Source organism: Hermetia illucens, chromosome 3 (assembly GCF_905115235.1).
Source record: "Hermetia illucens chromosome 3, iHerIll2.2.curated.20191125, whole genome shotgun sequence".
Taxonomy (NCBI): domain Eukaryota; kingdom Metazoa; phylum Arthropoda; class Insecta; order Diptera; family Stratiomyidae; genus Hermetia; species Hermetia illucens.
In genome coordinates, this window is record NC_051851.1 from 78,417,300 (window position 1) to 78,436,311 (window position 19,012).

Consider the following 19,012-nt stretch of genomic DNA (forward strand, 5'->3'; position numbering starts at 1 on the left):
TTTACTTTGGGTGGACAGGTGCAGATTATAAAATGTTAACTTTACCGACGAAAACACGAACAAGTTCCTCCCTTAACGGTGGGTGGAAGGATGTGCGACTAACTCTGAAAACGGTCTTTGAGCTACTATCGTTCAAAAAGTGTTTTCTGGCTCCAAAAGAGGAGCATAACGAGACTGGAGCTTAGGAAAAGCTTGGTGTCCAGCATAACAGCAGTTTCAGCAGATATGCCGAAATTCAAAGGCAGGGTCTTTAACCACAAATTTCATTGATGTATACCATAATAAAACCCATTTTGATTGATGCACCCGACATCTGGTGGCCGAGATTGAAGTTTGCTAACAGCAGGAAGCTACTGAGGCAGATTCAAAGGCTCGATTGCCTAAGTATTAGTGGAGCAATGAGTACTACGCTTACCGTGTTCTCCAAGCTATCCTAAATCCCTATTTATTTGAAGGTGGAATGGCATGTGCACAGGCAGCCAATCATACCGTCATGTGTCGACCTAGAAATTCCTTGACAAACATCAATTGGTTCTGATATCGGCCGATAATATGGTTTCCAGATTCGTCTTTGGAAAGACATATTCTGTCGTAATCACCAAAAGAGAAGAATAGCCGATAAATGACCACGAGTCTCTTGGGATTACAGACCTAATAATCTTCACCGACGGGTTAGAAACCCCTAATAGGACTCTTAACGGGAAACTGTTTATCAAACTACCATATGGAAAAAAAATTGGGTGGTGGTGTCAATTATATGCAGCCAATGTGAGGAGACAGTCCTGCACTTCATATGCATGTCCGACCTCCTCAGATCTCAGACGACACCTCGGTAAGGTTTTCTTCAAAGAAGAATCTGGGCACTCCCTGCCTCTGGAGAATGTTCTCAGATGCGGAAAAGCCTACGAAAGCCGCAGCCGGGAGGACATTGAATAGGCGATTTCCGGGGGTGGTACAATGGACCTAACAAAAGGCCTCAGTGCTCGCAGCTGCGGCTCCTCCTAAACTAAACTAACTTCTTAATGAAAAATTGCAGACCAAAAAAGATGGTCTCACTTTAGTCTCCCGCACTTAAAAACAAGAAAAAGTGTCCTAACTGATCCTTTAGGTGGAGGGTCGATTCAGGGCTGACAACCCTGCCCGGAGAAACTGCCTTAGACTGGATCAACTATACAACCACGGACCGGGCATTGAAAAAGGACAAATAGCATGCGCTCAAGGTACAGAACTGCTTGGTACCTAGCACACATGTTGACTATGACACTTATAGAGAAGAGTTTAATAGACAAGGCTTTAAACGCCGACTTATTTAGGTAATTTCGAAAAGCGAATTCCCCGTTACCGTCTAGCCGTTTTGCATGCATCAGGCTCTGAAGTTAAAGTCATGGTGGGTCGAAAAATGAACAATATATGCAACACAATACTGGCAATGAGCAATACTGATTCCAACGGGCTCCTTGCTAAAAGGATCTTCGAAAAATTCGCGTGTTGAATTGCATTTCATTATTAACAAATGTAATCGAATGTCCTGTATTCAAATACTCGTCACAAGCAGTTGTCGTGTGGCAGATGGGCATATCCTGTGATCGGTCAACAGCACTTGGAAGGTTTTCTTGTCCGAAAAGATTAAAAATAACGGATTCAACAACTTTCTAAAATCGAAAATGTACAAGTTTAAAATGATAAAAAAATTTATTCTATTCATGAAATTGGGTAATTTATCAGAACAATAGATACAATATATTAAATATGAAACTGAAGGCATTTTCATCTCTTCAAATCTATAACGGCACATTTCAACAGCCTTCAAAACACAAGAGTACATCATTGATATCTGACCAGGAGAAGTCGTTCTGCTCTCAAACAAATCTAATTTTGTATCGTTACTAATTTCGAATGCGTACCTTGTCGCAGATGATACTCAGGTAGGCGAATAAAATAATACAAGTTAAAATGGATTAATAAAATAATTTCGATATTTCACTTCTATCGCAAGAGTTTTACTTTCAAAATAAAATACAAACGAGTAAATAGAACTTAAAACTATTATTTTGATGACATTTTCTTTTCGTGGATACTGAAAATTCACATAGTTAATGAATTATTTGTCGACGTATTTAAGAATTTATTCTTCTTCGCCTTTGCTAATTTACACGAGTTCACCGACGCGGCGAACCTTAACGACTTCACAGACTCCACGAAACAGTCTTGGAATGGAGAAACATTGATGAACATAAGCGTCTTCGAGTTTCCACCCAAGCTAGGCATGAGGAGATGCGTGAGTTTGGAATTCCGATACGGAATGTGGTCCTGCTTTTGTAGCAGCGCCAGAATAACATTTGTCAGTTCGCTTAGCGATCTGTTGATGTTTTTGGTCTCGTTCATTCGTATGCTGGTTTTGGGACTCTCCGAACCCGCCAAATCTACAAGATTTATTGTACCAATGGAAATTTCATTTTTCTGTTCATGTCGTCCGATCAGTTCGATCCTTGTGACTGCATGTGATCGCGATGAACGATCGTTTCCCACTGTGGCTGCGGTAGCTCTGTTCATTTTAGCTATTTGCATTAGCTGCCTTAGACGGTTTGCTGTTGACACTGTTTCTTCTGTGATATTTGACACATAAATATCCGTTTTATTTTTTGCCATACGAATTTCCATGTTTTTCTGTTCGTTGCTCAGCAAATCGTAGAGAACTTCATTATAGATTTCCAGGAACGTGGCTCTGATCTCATATTCCCAACCAAGGCGTTTGTAGTTCCTCACGGATTCGAACAGTAGGTCAACTGTTCTCGGAATCACTCCAACATTATCAGGAACGCCGTCCATAGTGTATGTTTTCCCACTGCCTGTTTGACCATAGGCGAATATGCAAACGTTGTAACCATCCATTGCAGACTGTATCAACGGCGAAACCATTTCGAAAACATCTTCTTGGGTTGATTTTGGATGGAAGACGTGATCAAAACTAAATTCATGACTAGCACCCTTATTTTTCGCTCCTGATGCCAGCATTTCTAAGTTGTGGATTTCTAACGTAGCCTCGTCAAGATAATTCCAACCGCAGAGTAGTCTGTCTGCTTCATCCTCCAGTGGAGGACGCACTCTGCAGAATACTCGAATGTTCCCACGAAGATCCATAACCACATTGTGCAGTTCTTTGCGTTCCATGTTGGCACGGAATAGTTGCTCTCGGCAAGTAGTCAGTTCCTCGGATTGCTCTGTGCTTAATTCGGTAAGATAAGCGCACCGTTCTCTTAGCTCCGTGAGTTCGGTAATCATGCTTTCTTGTTCTTTACATTGGAGCTGAAAGGAAAATATATCCATTTATAAAAATCCAGGTAGAAGACATTACAAAGGAAGCTCACCTCATATTTCTCCTTCAACCTATCTAACTCTTCCTGTGTATCGTGTAAACACTTTGTCAATGAATCAATTTTAATATTTTGCGAATTGTTCTGCCTTTGCAGACAGTCTATTTCCGTTTTTGAATTCTTTAATGCCTCCTGTACACTGAACAACGTGTTTTGGCATTCTTCATATTGCTCCGGTAGAGTGTCCAATGTCGATAACTGCTCTTTAGCTTCATCAAATTTCTCCTTAAGAACTTTATGTTTCTCAAGCAAATCATTAAAACGTGCCTTATAATCATAGGGCGGTATACGTTTTACCATTGATTTGGTCGGCGCTGCATTTGTTGCAGGTTTTCCTGTAGCCACTTTTCGTTTAACACCACCCACTGACGAGGATGAGGACGTTGATGATGTTGACGACTGAGACCCAGTAGTGCTTTCGAAGCTCGGTTTGGTTGTTCGCGATAGAAGTCCATTTCGAGCTGTTGTCGCGGTGTAAATATTTGCAGTACTTCCACTTGTGAATTTTGTAGCTTTGGCTGGAATTGGAGCCAGTGTTGGTTCAGTTCGTTTGAGAGGTCGTGTGACTTTCTCTATGTCTCGAATATCACACGCCGAACGACTACGTCGCAATCTGGCACGGTTAGTGAATGTAGAGGTCTTTGGTAAATCTGGTGAACCAGTAGCTCCTCGTCCAAATCCTGAGAATTATGTGAAATTAAATTTAGTAGTGAATATCAAAGTATAATTGAACATTGAGAGGTCTGCTGATGGCTGCGAGCGGGGGTTAGTGCGAGATGCTTAAGCTCCGCTATCGTGAAAAAGTTAAAAAGTGCAGCATACTGTGCAACCGTGACAAAAGGAATTCCATCATTGCGTTGGTGAGGAAAGCAGAAGCTGCCGAAAAATGCAACGATTTCGCTCCCGAATATTGCAACCCCAAAGAGCTTACAGGTGGTCAAAAGCCTTTCGATGACCATGTGAGAAATGTTAACGATAGACAGGTTTTTCATCCACGAATGTAAAGAGCTGAAGAGATGGAAAAGTGGATCACCGCGGTATCCAAACGTATAACATCCGGTGCCATTTCACCTATCGTGGACAAAATGGCTAGTGCCCGCAATACGCGGATAAGCATTCAAACTTGTGCAAAATTTCCGCGCATCTCCTGCAGTCTCTGCAGAGCGACTATTGCCGCTTATTCATAATCCTGGCAATCTGAAATTTCTCCCAATGAGTGGAGAAAGAGAAGAAGAATCATCGAGATTCCGAAGCAGGGCGCCTCTCTTGAGTGCAATAACTGGAGAGGTATATGCTGTCGCGAAAATCACATCACAGAACACCTTAAAACCTTGATCGTTAGAGAGCAGGCCGGTGCTCAATCTGGATTCCCGCATATTAACCATGTTAACACCACTATATCGCACAATATCGCCCCACTTTCTCTTCATCGGTATCAACATTTCAATAGCGTGAACAGTGGAAACCACCATGCACCATCATGCAATACATCAATGGTACTTTTTCTTCTCGTTATCGATGCCATTCTTCATACTGCCTTGACCATCTTTGCCCCACATAGGGGTTTATGATAACCTAATATAAATGTGAATAGGAGTTTCTTTTCAAAGCAATCTGCGATTTCTCCCAATTAAAAAAAACTGGATCACTTATTCTAAGTAAGCTTCAAGCTGAATCATTTAGACTGAAAACTAGAGGCTTAAAAGTTCCTCAATTTACTAATTTACTTGTCCTTCGGAATAATGTTGCCTAAATCTTCACACAATCAGTCAATCTCAGGAATATTTCAGTTACGAAATAGAAATAGAACTACAAGATAATTTTATAATTGTACCCAACTAGTTAAAACAAGCCCGGAAACCAGAAGTTTTAGATATGAAAGGCTTTGTGTATTTGTTATATAAGAATATTTTAGTTGTCATTGCTCCTGTTTATACCTAGCTGTCAGACTATTTAACGTGGTATTGACATTCCAAGTCCTAGATTGCAGTAAATTTGCACAACCTTGACTTTATAATTTTGTCAATAACAGTGCGATATCTACCAAACTTCGCAGTATGAAGCTGTATATTACTTGGTCCTAGGATGAACTTAAGGGGAATCTGCGGTCAATTTCTGCTGCCCCCAGTGAAATTTGAAGCGTGACCTTCCGTACGACAGCTTTATGCTCCAACCAGTCAGCTATACAGGCAGAAAGCAGAAAAATGCCTTAAAACCAGCTGAGGAGGAGGAATTCCACGAATAGGGAAATAAATTGACTGAATTTACGATATAATAAAAGTAGCGATTTATTAATGGCAGACTTATCACCGTGAAATGGTAACAAAAGAAGGAGGCTTTGATGGATGTCAGAGAAATACAATTCAATAGTTTACATCATCAATGAAAAGCAATATTTGTTTAGCATCATTTGATTGCGGTTGCTTCGGATGCAAATTTGAGCAACGAGCTATTTGCTTGGAGTATATTGCTGACGTCAAATGTTAGAAAAACATCTGGGGCAGCTAACCACCTTAGGTCACCTTTCAAAACACGTACTAGCAGTCACGCAAATCGCCTCCAACGAATAGCAACACCGTTAGTCATCAGCTTTAATAGCCAAACACTGCTTGATATTTGTAATAAGCTAGGAGACAACAAAGCTTCAGGCCCCGACGGCATACCAAATAAGAACCTTAAATACGCGATGAAATCTAGTCCAGATATATTCGCTGAGTTTTTCAAAGGATGTGTGCCCGAGTAGATACTTTTCACATCGCGCAAGAGATACTTTATAATCGGCTGCTCTCAGTTCTTTAAAGGCAAGGAGAATTTTCAGATCGGTGGTATGGATTCTTAGTCCGAAGCCTTAGAAGTCCATTACAAATTCTCAATCGATCGTCCTACCTGTTCAGACACTAAGTCAACGCCAAAATAATTTAACAATATATCAGAAGATATATAGAATATCAAGATAGAGAGGTTGCCAAAGAATTGTTTACATAGTGTACGAGGTCAGGTTCTAGCAAGAGCAAAGTGAAGATCTCTACCCCTCTCCACCTTCGAAAATACGAATTGTAGGGTATGCCGAGTTTGATGCCATGACTCCCATGGGCAATCCAATGCATTTGAGTGTATCTGGTATAAGAGCCTTCGTAATTTGATTTTTTATAGCAGAGTAGTTCGAGAAAATTTCACCTCCCGTCAAAAGTGGAGCCTCGCCTGGATATTCCGTCGGGCCCCTCCTATGCTCCTATGACCGAGCACTCAAAAGTGGGTGACTTTGAGCAGCTCGTTTCTCTCACCAGGATGCTCCACCCACATCCTCATAAATATTACACCAACAGACATAATTGTACTGTTTAGGAGTGTGAACACGTCCATTTTAATTAGTTACAAGTAGTGCTTGGTGGTTATCCCGTCCCAATTGCTTTGTCCAACTAATGTAATGTACTCTTCGCAAGACGCTGTAAATATTGTTAATTACTGATTAATTCAGGTGGTAGGTTGCTTATAACGAGAATGGTCATCTCTAAATTTCTTTGTGTAACGTAAGTTTAGGAAACTGAACTGCATAGTGCCTGGAATTACCCAAAAATTAGTGGAGTTTATATAAGGACCGCCATAAGAGCGTGCTCAGTGTTCTGTACCGCCTTAAAAAGTAAAGCATATCCTACGGTAAGATAAAGAAAAAAGTCGTTACCCGGACTAAATTCCAACATCAAGATCGGCGCGGAGATCTCACCCGAATACTCATTGGATTTGGCAGGAGAGGTATTATTGTCGGTTCAGCAGGCGTCTCCTAGGTTGTGTTCAATTGTAAATACTACCCCGCGCTTTTATTGTGGAACCTGTGCTATCCGAACTGGATCGCCAGGCTCGGGAATGTTGGGGAGATCCTTCTGGATATTTCAGTTCTTCTCGTGTCAATAACTAAAATTTCACGTGTTCTTTAATCAATGCGTGTGACGGAACCTGCAATACGAAATAGGGATACTGCGCGAAGTTGCGATGCGAAGCTAAAATTCCCGAAAAAAAATATCATCATCATCATCATCAGGGCAAATGAAAGGCGCCTTTTTATTTTGTGTGAGTCCTGCGGATATATATGGTGCCATCACTTTTAAGAAGGGAGAACCTCCGGCTCCGAGAGAAGGTGCTTCAGATACTGCGTTCAAAACATTTGATATAAAGAAAATCAATAATTGTTAATTAAGTGAAAATGCTACTATCGTCGTCAGTTTCTTGAAAATAAAATTTCTCGAATTCGAACTCAACAAAATTTGGACAATTTCTTCTGTGAAAGTTATAATGACTTTCTCTACAACCTGAGTTAGGTGTTGAGCTGTATTTCTATATCTTCTATGTAAATTATGGGGCCAGATTTATTGAATATTTTTTGTGCAGCATAAATACCTTGTTTCTTTTATCTTTATTTTCTTTCATAATGATTTTTTAAGGTTTTGTGTGAAACAAAACCTTATTAGAATCGATTCGGTCTCTGTCACACCCGATTTATTTGGAAACGGCTGGATCGATTATCACGAAAATTTATGAGAGCGTGTGGTCTGATGTTCCCTTTACATATTGTGCACTATTTTGTGTCAAGTTTAAGGGGAATAGGGAATACATGTGAACAGAGGGTGCAATTTTTTTTCACAGAATATAGTCAAGTGGGGTATCAAATGAAAGGGTTCGATTAGTACTACGTACTACGAAACTGGCCCCACATTTGATATCGGTTGAAACGTACATGCATAAAGTTAATAATAGTAAATTAGCATATTTTAGAAATTTAGCCGGAAACTCCGCTTAAGTTCCTGCTAGAACTAAAATTGTATAAAGGACGCTAAAAGGCACATTCTACAACGTGTATCACGTCATCATCCCATATTAATTGGTCAATACCACAACAAAGTGAACTCGCATGAATCGGGGACCACAAAGAAACCTTTTTTTTTGAATTTTTTTGGGTCATTTGTCGATCAATATTAATTACATATGTGTGTATTATATATAGGTATGTATACGTGCTAATGAAGTTTGCGGGTAGTTAATCTAGATAGATATATTAGTACATTAAACCAGCGGTATTCAATATATGGACTATATATATACATATGTATACTTTTGTGCATGAAGTAAACCAGAAATATAAGTACGATCGAATTTATATATGCATGGACATGTACAGTATTCGGTATATTTGTTTAGGGTGAGAATAATATCTATGTCTGTAATATGTACGCATAGCTTCTATCTATAGCTATATGCGGATGGAAAAATATGCGTAAAAATTTCTAACAAAACCTTTATAGCCGAAGCGCGAGCTTCCGATATTTCGACTTGTTTTTTTTTTTTGTTTGGGTCATTGCCTTTCATCATATTGCTTTAGGTTTTCATACATATATTTATCACATACATACAGAGACTGCAAAGCCGGAGAAGGATACCTTCTACGAGGCAGTAGAACGAACCCTCAAAACTTGTCCCAGGTATGATACCAAAATCATGCTTTGAGATTTTAACAGCCAAGTAGGGGCAGACTCCGTATTCAGGCAATTCGCTGGCTCTCATAACTTACCAATGATATTTTATATTATTTAATCAGCAGTATCGCACGGAATTGTCAGGTATACGCGGAAAGCGATCCACACACAAACGTAAGCATTTCCACACGGGACCTCCTTCAACCAAATTGACTTCGTGGCGTTCAATTAACGCCACAAAAAAAGTCGGAACGGCTATTTCGTCGATGAAATCCAAACGAAACAGAACATTGCTGCATACCGATTAATGTTGAACTTTCAAAGAACGCGGAGAGATCTATCACGAACTTCGTCGAGCGGAGAAGAACGGAAGGCCGAAAGAACCAACAAGCATGTGAACTCGAAAAGTACTGGGAGCAACCCCACCCGGCGCGGAAGTTTTGCCAAGTCAGCAGGATGAAGTCTTATACACCCCAATGCTCACCCTGGCGAGGCAAAGAGGGAAATCTGATTTCCGATCGAATGGCCATATTGGAGCGATGGGTTAAGTATTTTGATGAACTACCGTGCAATCAACCGGCTGAAGAATCAGTCTCCAGGGGCCGATGGAATTACAGCCGAATTGGAGCCAAGTATGGAGGCGTTTCATTAACTCAAAGTGTGGGACAACGAATCAATAACTGATGACTGGCAAGAAAGCATTATCTGCCCCATACATAAAATGGGAGATAACATAGTGCAGTGAGCAGCGGAGTACTATCTATAAGATATTCTCCGCCACCTTGCTAGATCGGATAACCCCATACGCTAACATCATCGGCAACAGATCGAATTTTTTCTGTGCGGCAAACGATGGAAAACGGTTGAAGTATGGCCACCAGGTGTACCATCTTTTCATCGACTTCAAAGCCGCCTATGATAGAATAGTCACGGTAAAACTCTACACGGCAATGAGAGAATTCGTAATTCAACCAAACTGATAAGACTGACTAGACTCGCCCTGGCCAATGTGCGAGGCCAAATAAAAGAAACAGAATCAGTCTCGAGACCGTTCAACATCAACAACCATCCAAGGCAAGGTGATGCCCTATCATGTATGCTTTTTAACCTGGCCCAGGAAAAAGTGATCCGCGATGCTGATGTAAATGCGAGACGCACCATCCCCTTCTAGTCCACCCAACTACTGGCCTATGCTGATGATATCGACATCATGGGAAGAACAACCCGAGATGTACAAACATCTGCACCAAAGAGGAAGCAAATGGCACTCCTCCAATGAGAACAATAAAGAAAGATGACTACAACTTGGAAACCATTGATATTTTTTCCTATGTGAGGTCGAAAATCACAACGGTCGCGGAAATCTGCACACGATTGTTGGCAGCTAACAGAGTTTATTTCAGCTTATAAACAAGTCGGAATACCAGAAGCTGAATGCTTCGGGTAGAAAAGTTTTATGTTCATCTGTTCAAAATCATGCATTATGTTATTATTTAAAACCGTATCAAATCTTGTACTTCTAGGATGAACTTAAGGGGGGCTTTCGGGTAAATTTCTAAAATATGGTAATATACTATTATTAATTTTCTTCAAACAAATATCGGAATGGTATGTATTCTTAGGCCTAGATTTCATATGAATTCATCATTAAGATATTTTCAGATTTTTTGGTTGGATAGATTCTGAGAACGAGACCTGTTACAGTTTTTGGTAACACATTTCGAGCCCCCACTCCCATATTTTTCACCCAGTATCAAAAAAAGTACTAAGCCCTTTCGGTGAAAAAAAACAAAATTTCACCCTTCTTTCATATATATGTCCCGCCACTTACTATATATAAAGGAATTCACAGACCATACATTTTCAACAAATTTCCTGACAAATGGTTTAGCCGTTTCCGAGTAAATCGGGTATGACCGACACACAAATATTATAAATATGGAATCGATTCTAATAAGGTTTTATTTTCAACAAAATCCTAAAAATGGTCGTCCTCGTCAAAGTCCTCATGTACTCTTCGAATAATCGGAAGAAGAAAAATCCTTCGGAAAATGTTCATTCACTTTACATGAATATGGAAAATTTCGTAGCCTATATAACGATACCTCGTCGCGTTTATGAGCGATATGACCATCTGGTTGAGGAAAAAATTCCGTTCAATAGGTTGCGGTGGGCTGGTCACTTAATTCATATGAATGAGGTTGATCCATCCCGGAAAGCGATGGCGTGGGTCAGGACACCATTCAGTTGTTAGGGATATCGAATTGGTGAACCTCGGCCCCAAAAAGCGGTTTGTCTGGAGTTCCTTACTAAGGCAAGCCTAGACCGGGTATCGGTTTTTGCCCCATTGATGATAATGATGATGATCCTCGCCCTAAGCGAAAGGAGAATGCGACTCTCTCGTGAACAACTACAACATTCAATAGAGACTTCTCAAAGGTGGCATTGTGAAAATAATAATCGTTGGCGCAACAATCCATATTGGACCAGGGCCTTGAAGTGGGTTAGAGCACTTGATTTAAGACCGTAACGGTACACTACAGTAGTACACTGTAGGAGGCAATGTGGTCAGCATTTGAACCGCGACCTTCCGCACGACAGCCTTGTGCTCTAACCACTCAGCTATCCGGACACAGCATTGTGATAGTGATTTTAAATCAAAAATGGCCACTAACAAACTCTTGGTGAATGCAACAACGGGGAGGAATTTGTAGGTTTGTGTAACTACACTCAGCCACAATGAAAAGTACGAGAAATTCAACTAGTGTACGCCGTGACAAAGGATATTCCATCATTGCGCTAATCAGGAAGCAAAAGCTCCCAGAAATAGTAACATTTGCGCCAGCGTATACAGAAAGATAGCTATTATCAGAGCCACATATGACGGTACAAAATGTCACGCGCTGCATTCGAAGCGGGACGACAGAATGGCATCTTACCACCGATACTTTTCTTTCCGTGTTCAAAGATTTCTCAATTTATTATGTATTTGCATCGCAAGGTGGAACATCAGAATTTACGCAAATGCCGTTCATATGCCCTCCAAAGTTATTCAGGGTTCCCTTCTCCTAAAAAAAAAATATAAAAAAAGCGCACACTGCGCACATAATATTTAACCCAATACTAACGGTCGCTAGCCTAAGGGGAGCGAATAGGCTAACAAATCCCACAAAACGAAATGCGCGAATAATTGAACTCCAAATGGAACCAATTCATTTACTACACTGACGTCACTCTTCTTAAGCGTAGTAGATAATCTTGTTAGTAATCATTTACATTTGTTTTGATGCAGTACGGCTTTAAAAGGTTTAAACGTGTTTTTGTTACTGCACTCAAGATTCTTCCCAAATTTGATGCATCTCGAAGTTGGACTAGCAAATGCCCATGGTTTATGGCTAATGATCTGTTCACTATCTTCTCACAAGCTTAAGCAATCATTGTTTTTAAGAAGAATTATTTCCCACTAACGTTTCTTGAATTTTTCGATTATGATGGACGCAGTTGTTAATTTCAAAAGAAAAAACAACAATACCCCATGCGATAGCCGTTGATATGATCAATTAGCTTCTCACGTTATGCATGGGTCCACAGCAGATGTGGGTGGTTATAAGACTCTGCACTATATTACGAGAACTATAGATTTTATATAGAACGGCACCAGCGACCTTTCTGAAAGAAATCTCACTTAAAATTTCAAATTGTCAATTCGTCGGTTTGAAAAGGAAAAACAGGAACATCTTCATCAGCTTGGAAACATGCTTAAACCGAAATCTAAAACTTACCCGTCGTTGCGGTCAAATTCGTAAGATCCCTGACTAAGGGCAAGCGTTGATTATTAACGCCATTCTTCAAATTGGCCAAGGCAGCGGCTTTAATTCTCTCCGTGGGCAAAATCGTTCTCACGGGTGTGGGTTTTTTCAAACCCGACGGTTTAGGAAGACGCGACTCCATATCAACAATAGATGTAAACTATCAAATAGCCGCAAACTTATGCACTTAACAGTCTATTTTTAAAAAACAAGAAATAAACTATAAATGCAGAAAGAAAGTAGTAAATATGCTAAGAAAATAAACACAAGACATTTACACACACTTCCCAACCGTTACTACTTTTTGATTTTGACTTTTCACTTCCAGTCGAGGATGAGGTATGGGTGTGTGTACACTAGAGCATGATGCACTGGAAGAAATGTTTGTGGTGGGCTGCGTTCGGTTATTTTTTTTTCGAAACGGCTTGAAATCTTTAAATGACGGAATATTTTGAAAAGTTAAGTAGATCTATTTATAGTTTATACATTATCAATTCAAATACCTCAGAGCAAATTTCAGGTAAATTACGTATTTGAAATAATACGAAGTATATGAGCTTGTATACGAAATAGTAATTCTACCTAAAATCACTATTATCTTCTACCACTGATAGAAACCGATTATGAGTGGACTGCAAACTATAGATTAAAATCCATTGATGGAAGGGAGATAATAGTCATGTCGGAACATGTCCATGCATGCTTCTTTAATACCAGCTGGGCGATTTACCTTTACATTGCATTGAATGCCGGCCTGAAATGACTTTCTTTGTATGTAGGAAGGGGCTATTTTCGATGTCGTTCTATTATTTTCAAAGTATCCAATGTTTAAGATATCACGAAATGCAATATATTATATATGATATATTTATCTAGATATACACTAGGCAGAAAAAGTGTGCGTACACTCAGTAGTATGATACTTTTCCTTAGTAAAACAAAAAAATTAAGCTAATTTTTGTGGCGAATTTATTATCCAAGCATTACAAATAGTTCCGTAGTTTTAGTGTATTTAATTCACTAAGTTATAAGTCTTACAAAAACCAGGTTATAAAGCCAAAAATTAAAAGAATCGCAATAATTCAGTAGAAAAAGTCTGCGTACAGTAAACAAATATTTAAAAAAAATTATATTTGAGTAAATATGAAAAGCAAATCAGTAGCTTGTAGGATACCCTTTTCTTTTTATGACCTCTTTTAATCTTTTCGGCATAGACGATACAAGTTTAGATGTTTCTTCAACACTTATTTTATTCCATTCTTCTTGTAATACATTTTTCAGCATATCCTTTGAAGTTATATCGTATTGGCGAATTCTGCGTTCTAATAAATCCCACAGATGTTCTATGGGATTTAAATCTGGCGATTGTGGGGGTGTATGTAACTGTTTGGGAACATTATATAATAGCCACAGCTTATTAACCTCAGCCGTATGCTTAGGGTCGTTGTCATGCATAAAATAAAATTCGTCACCCAGGCGTAAATTTTCAACACTTTGTTTTAAATTACGTTTTAAAATATTTAGGTAGTCATATTTGTCCATGGTAGACTCTATAAATTGCAGATTTCCTACGCCACCACTTGCCATACACCCCCAAATCATTATTCCGCCACCACCATGCTTTACCGTTGGCATCAAATTTTCTTTATTCAATGCTGTACATGTTTTTCTCCATACTATTTTTCTTCCTTTTATTCCAAAAATGCAGTATTTACTTTCATCTGAGAAAAGCACATTTTCCCAGAATTCATTTGATTGGTTTACGTACTTATTCGCAAATTTTATTCGTTTTCGCCTATTAGTTAATGAAATAAATGGTTTCTTACGTGCAACTCGCCCATGGTAACCAGCTCTCTTGAGTATTTTCCGTGCAGTATCAGCACAAATTTTTTTGTTGAACTTAAGTTCAATATCTTTCGCGATTTGTGGTGCAGTTATTCGTGGATTCTTTTTCACCGAACCTATAATACTTCGCCTTTCCCTAATCGACAACTTCGATGGGCGACCAGATCGTGGCTTCGATGTTATTATTCCCGTCGATTTAAAGTTGTTAACTACCCTTTGAACAGATGAATGTCGCCTTCCTACTATCCTGGTTATTTCGCGGAAACTTTTTCCTCCTTCCCATAATTTTATTATAACTTTTCTTTCACTTACACAAATCTCTTTTCGCTTCAATTCCATAATAACAATTATACACACAAAATAACGAAAAAACGTCCTTATTTTTCACACTTCAAACACAGCCATAAACCAATAACTCACAATCAATTTACTCCAAATGGCAAGGATTTATATTTCGGGGAATCACCTACATAATTATGTGGCTGTACGCAGACTTTTTCTACTGAACATTTGTGACTTTTCTTATTTCCCTTTTTTTATTTCAGTTTCCTTGAATTCTAATTTCGTAAAAGTGGCCTTATCAAAGCAACAAGACCACAAGCAATATGCAAACAATAAAATGTTTTTAAAAAACTAATTTATTCGTGTGTTTTACTAACGAATAACCAGGAACTGCTTAGTGTACGCACATTTTTTCTAGCGAGTGTATATTGCATTTCTTGATATCTTAAACATTGGATACTTGGAAAATAATAGAACGACATCGAAAATAGCCCCTTCCTACATGCGAAGAAAGTCATTTCAGGCCGGCATTCAATGCAATGTAAAGGTAAATCGCCCAGCTGGTACTAAAGAAACATACATGGACATGTTCTGACAGGACTATTATCCTATCCCCCTTCCATCAATGGTTTTTAATCTATAGTTTGCAGTCCACTCATAATCGGTTTCAATCAGTGGTAGAAGGTAATAGTAATTATCTACATATATGTGTTACGACACCTTCGAGGCGTGCCTAAAAGAAGGAATATTCCCTGCCCAGTGGAAAAAGCAAAAGTTGGTGTTGCTTCCGAAGCCTGGCAAGCCACCTGGAAACCCAGCGTCGTATCGTGCTATCTGCCTGTTGGATACAATGGGGAAGATGATGGAGATGAGGGCCCCAAAGAGTACATTGTCACAGCCGGGGTACCACAGGGGTCGGTACTTGGTCCCCTGTTGTAGAATATCATGTATAATGGGGTGCTTGCTCTTCCCGTCCCAGAGGGGACTACGATTATCGGCTTTGCTGATGACCTAGCTGTGGTTGTTGCAGCAAAACACCCAGAAGATGTGGAGGTTTACGCAACGGAAACAGTGAGAGCGGTAAAGTCCTGGCTAGAAAAGCCTGGGCTGACCTTGGCGGACGCGAAAACGGAAGCGGTCTTAATAACGAAACGCAGGAAAAATAATACTGTAAAAGTGGAGGTCGGTGGACATACGGTCGTATCAAAACCGGCTATCAAATACCTAGGGGTAATAATTGATACCAAATTGAGTTTTAGGGAACACCTAAAGTATGCATGCCAAAAGGCAGCCAGTGCCACCACGGCGCTTGCAAAAGTGTTGCCAAATATTGTTGGACCGAAATACTGCCGGAGGTTGGTGCTAGCCAAAGTGGTGCGCTCCATCCTGCTCTACTCGTCGCCTGTGTGGGCAGAGGCGCTTGCAAACTCTCAGAGACGGAAGCAGGTGAACTCGGTTTACCGGCGGATGGCTTTGAGGGTTTGCAGTGCTTTTAGAACCACATCAGATGAGGCAGTATTGGTGGTGGCAGGCATGATCCCAGTTGACATTCTGGCCAAAGAAATGAGTGTCCTGTACAATGCAAGACATTGGAGGGGCATGCACAGCGTAGAAATGCGGCAAGGTCAGAGTCGCTTGATCTCTGGCAACGCAGATGGGACGAGTCTACGAAAGGTCGGTGGACGCACAGGCTCATTCCCAACATTAGGGTGTGGCTTGAGCGAAAACATGGGAAGACCAACTACCACATTACTCAGTTTCTCACGGGGCACGGTGGTTGCTACAGGCAGTATCTGCACCGCTTTGGGTTGGATGATTCTCCGAACTGTCCCAGATGCGATGGCATACCGGAGGATCCAGAGCATGTGATGTTTCACTGCCCACGATTTGCGATGGAGAGAAGGAGGTTAAACCAGGTGCTGGGCAGGAGCGGGACCCCGGAGAGCTTGGTTACTGAGATGCTGGAGTCCGAGGAGAAGTGGCTTGCGATTGGCTCTGCAATCATCCAAATGCAGGAGGAGTTGCTGAAGGAACAAAGAAGGAGGAAAGCCGGAAATAGGAGAAGGATGAGTGCCTAAGAGCAAACCTACCCCGCGAAGTAATACCTCAATGGTGATCCCGCGGGGCTGGGGCTGGAGAGACCGGGGGTGGCTTTTAGTGGGTGTGAATCCCACACGCGCCCGCTGTTGTTCCGCCGTTCGGGCGGCGGAGCTGCGGCGGACGTGTCTTTCTAAGATTTTCCACCTCCGTGTACGCACAAACAAAAAAAAAAAAAATGTGTTACGAAAGGTTGAGTGGTTGGGCCAATACATACACTCTAAGGGATATGTACATATGTTGATTATTCTCAATTGTCGAATGGTTTTCCGTAGAGATTGTTCCAAAACTACAAAAGCAAAAACAGCCAAAATGCCAAAATTGATGCCAATGGATTGCAACGAATGTTTTTTCTAAAAGTCCTTCGACGATGGATTGATTAAATGTTTTCCTTTGCTTTACTTAACTTCTTTTATTACTTTAAAGTTAAGATGAACAACTTAATAATAGAGACAATATATTTTTCGTAAATTTTTTAGCGCAAGGTGCTCACTCATTCAAAAAACGATTAAAAAGATAGAAATAGGCTAACAAGTATGGGAATTGGAAGCTGTATATTATGTTGCATATCGTTTCGAAGTAATAACTGCACGACAACGCTGAAGCATGGAGTCAAGAAGCCAAATACTCAGATCCATTGGAAGTTTTGCCCATTCTCACTTAATGGCGATGTATAGGTCATTTGCTTTTGTGGAATTATTTTCCCTGATTGTTTGTCAAAAATTTCCTAGAGATGTTTGATGGGATTCAAGTCAAGGGTTGTGCAGGCCATTGAATCACGTTCACGTGGTTGTCAGCCAACCAATGCTTCGGTCAAGCCGAGAGCCTTGGATTATTGTCGTGTATAAAAATCCCCATTTTGTTGCGAGGACAAGGTGGCATAACCCCCAACAAATTACTATATTTGGCTGCAGTCATTACACCCTCGACCTTAAACATTGGGCAAACTGTATCACGAAAAGATAAGACAACCTACAGTTTGCCCAATGTTTAAGGTCGAGGGTGCAATTACTGCAGATTACAACCTCGACCTTAAACATTGGGCAAACTGTGTCACGAAAAGACCCTTGTTTTGTCTTTTCGTGATACAGTTTGCCCAATGTTTAAGGTCGAGGGTGTAATGACTGCAGCCAACTATTGCTGCCTCCAAAAGTAATCATTGGCACTTGCTATTTCACGGCGTAACTTTTTCCACCAGGTAACGGATCCCTTCGGTTGAAAAAGCATAAATTTTATTAGCTGGACCATGACTCTGTGTTGATCGACTATAAAAGACGATGAACGGCGACTTGTGGTATTGGAGACAAAGTTGTTGGGTTGCGCCAGTGGCGTAACACGCAATGGTCATACAGAAGTGAGGGCCTCCAGAATTCATATGGAGTTACACTGATCTTATAAAATTTGTAAAAAGGGCGTTTTCCATGGTATCAGCATTTAATTTGCACTGATGAAACTTACTTGTCAAGATTGATGTGAACATCGAAGTTGATAGAAAGCGACCAAAGGCCTCGCCAAGTAGGAACGGAGCCCGTATTCAGGCGATACGTTGGCTCCGATAACTTATATTAAAATACAAATGATAATGGACTGCGGATTATTCAATTAGAAGTGTCATATGAAATGATTCCTGGTTCCTGGTTTGCGCGGAAAACGGTTCACAAACATACGTGGGCATCTCGAGACAGGACCACTTTCAACCAAATTGACCACGTGTTGATCGAACGCCGCCACCTCGCAGCCTTGATGAATGTCAAAATATATTGGTGGGGGGGGGGCAATATAGACTCGGATCACTATCTCGTTAGCATGGTGCTCTGAGTTCAAATAACAACACCACTCAGAACCCCCTCTGACAATCAGGTGAGAGTTAACACTGAAGCCATCCACAACACAGCCCTCCGCAACACCTATAAGAGGGAAATGGATGCCGCAATAACCGTAGCTAACAGATGTCCTGAAGATGAAGCATCAACAAATGATCTTCACAATCACCTGAAGAACGTTATCATAAATACGGCCACAAACAGACTTGGCCCCAGCCGCAAAAATAGTCAGAACGGCTGGTTTGACGATGAATGTAAGCTAGCAATGGAATGGAGGAATGCTGCACACCGAGTAATGTTGCATTCTCAAAGGA

General features: G+C 40.5%; 1 protein-coding gene across 1 annotated transcript; it reads right to left on the minus strand.

Moving 5' to 3' along the window:
- Positions 1–1,673: 1,673 nt before the first annotated feature.
- On the minus strand, positions 1,674–12,978 carry LOC119653025 (protein claret segregational). The gene is made up of 3 exons (XM_038057469.1): positions 12,625–12,978; positions 3,369–4,054; positions 1,674–3,306 (listed from the first exon to the last, which is right to left on the minus strand). Exons 1-3 carry the CDS (start codon positions 12,791–12,793, stop codon positions 2,086–2,088), a joined length of 2,076 nt encoding a protein of 691 aa, XP_037913397.1. The 5' UTR covers positions 12,794–12,978; the 3' UTR covers positions 1,674–2,085.
- Between the last annotated feature and the right edge of the window lie 6,034 nt (positions 12,979–19,012).

What these genes read in the sequence shown, in the direction of transcription:
- LOC119653025 (XM_038057469.1), bottom strand. Translation starts at nt 12,793, where the DNA reads ATGGAGTCGCGTCTTCCTAAACCGTCGGGTTTGAAAAAACCCACACCC. An exon ending in GAATTTGACCGCAACGACGG is followed by an intron (nt 4,055 to 12,624) that starts GTAAGTTTTAGA and finishes CATAATTCTCAG; the next exon opens with GATTTGGACGAGGAGCTACT. An exon ending in GGTTGAAGGAGAAATATGAG is followed by an intron (nt 3,307 to 3,368) that starts GTGAGCTTCCTT and finishes TTTTCCTTTCAG; the next exon opens with CTCCAATGTAAAGAACAAGA.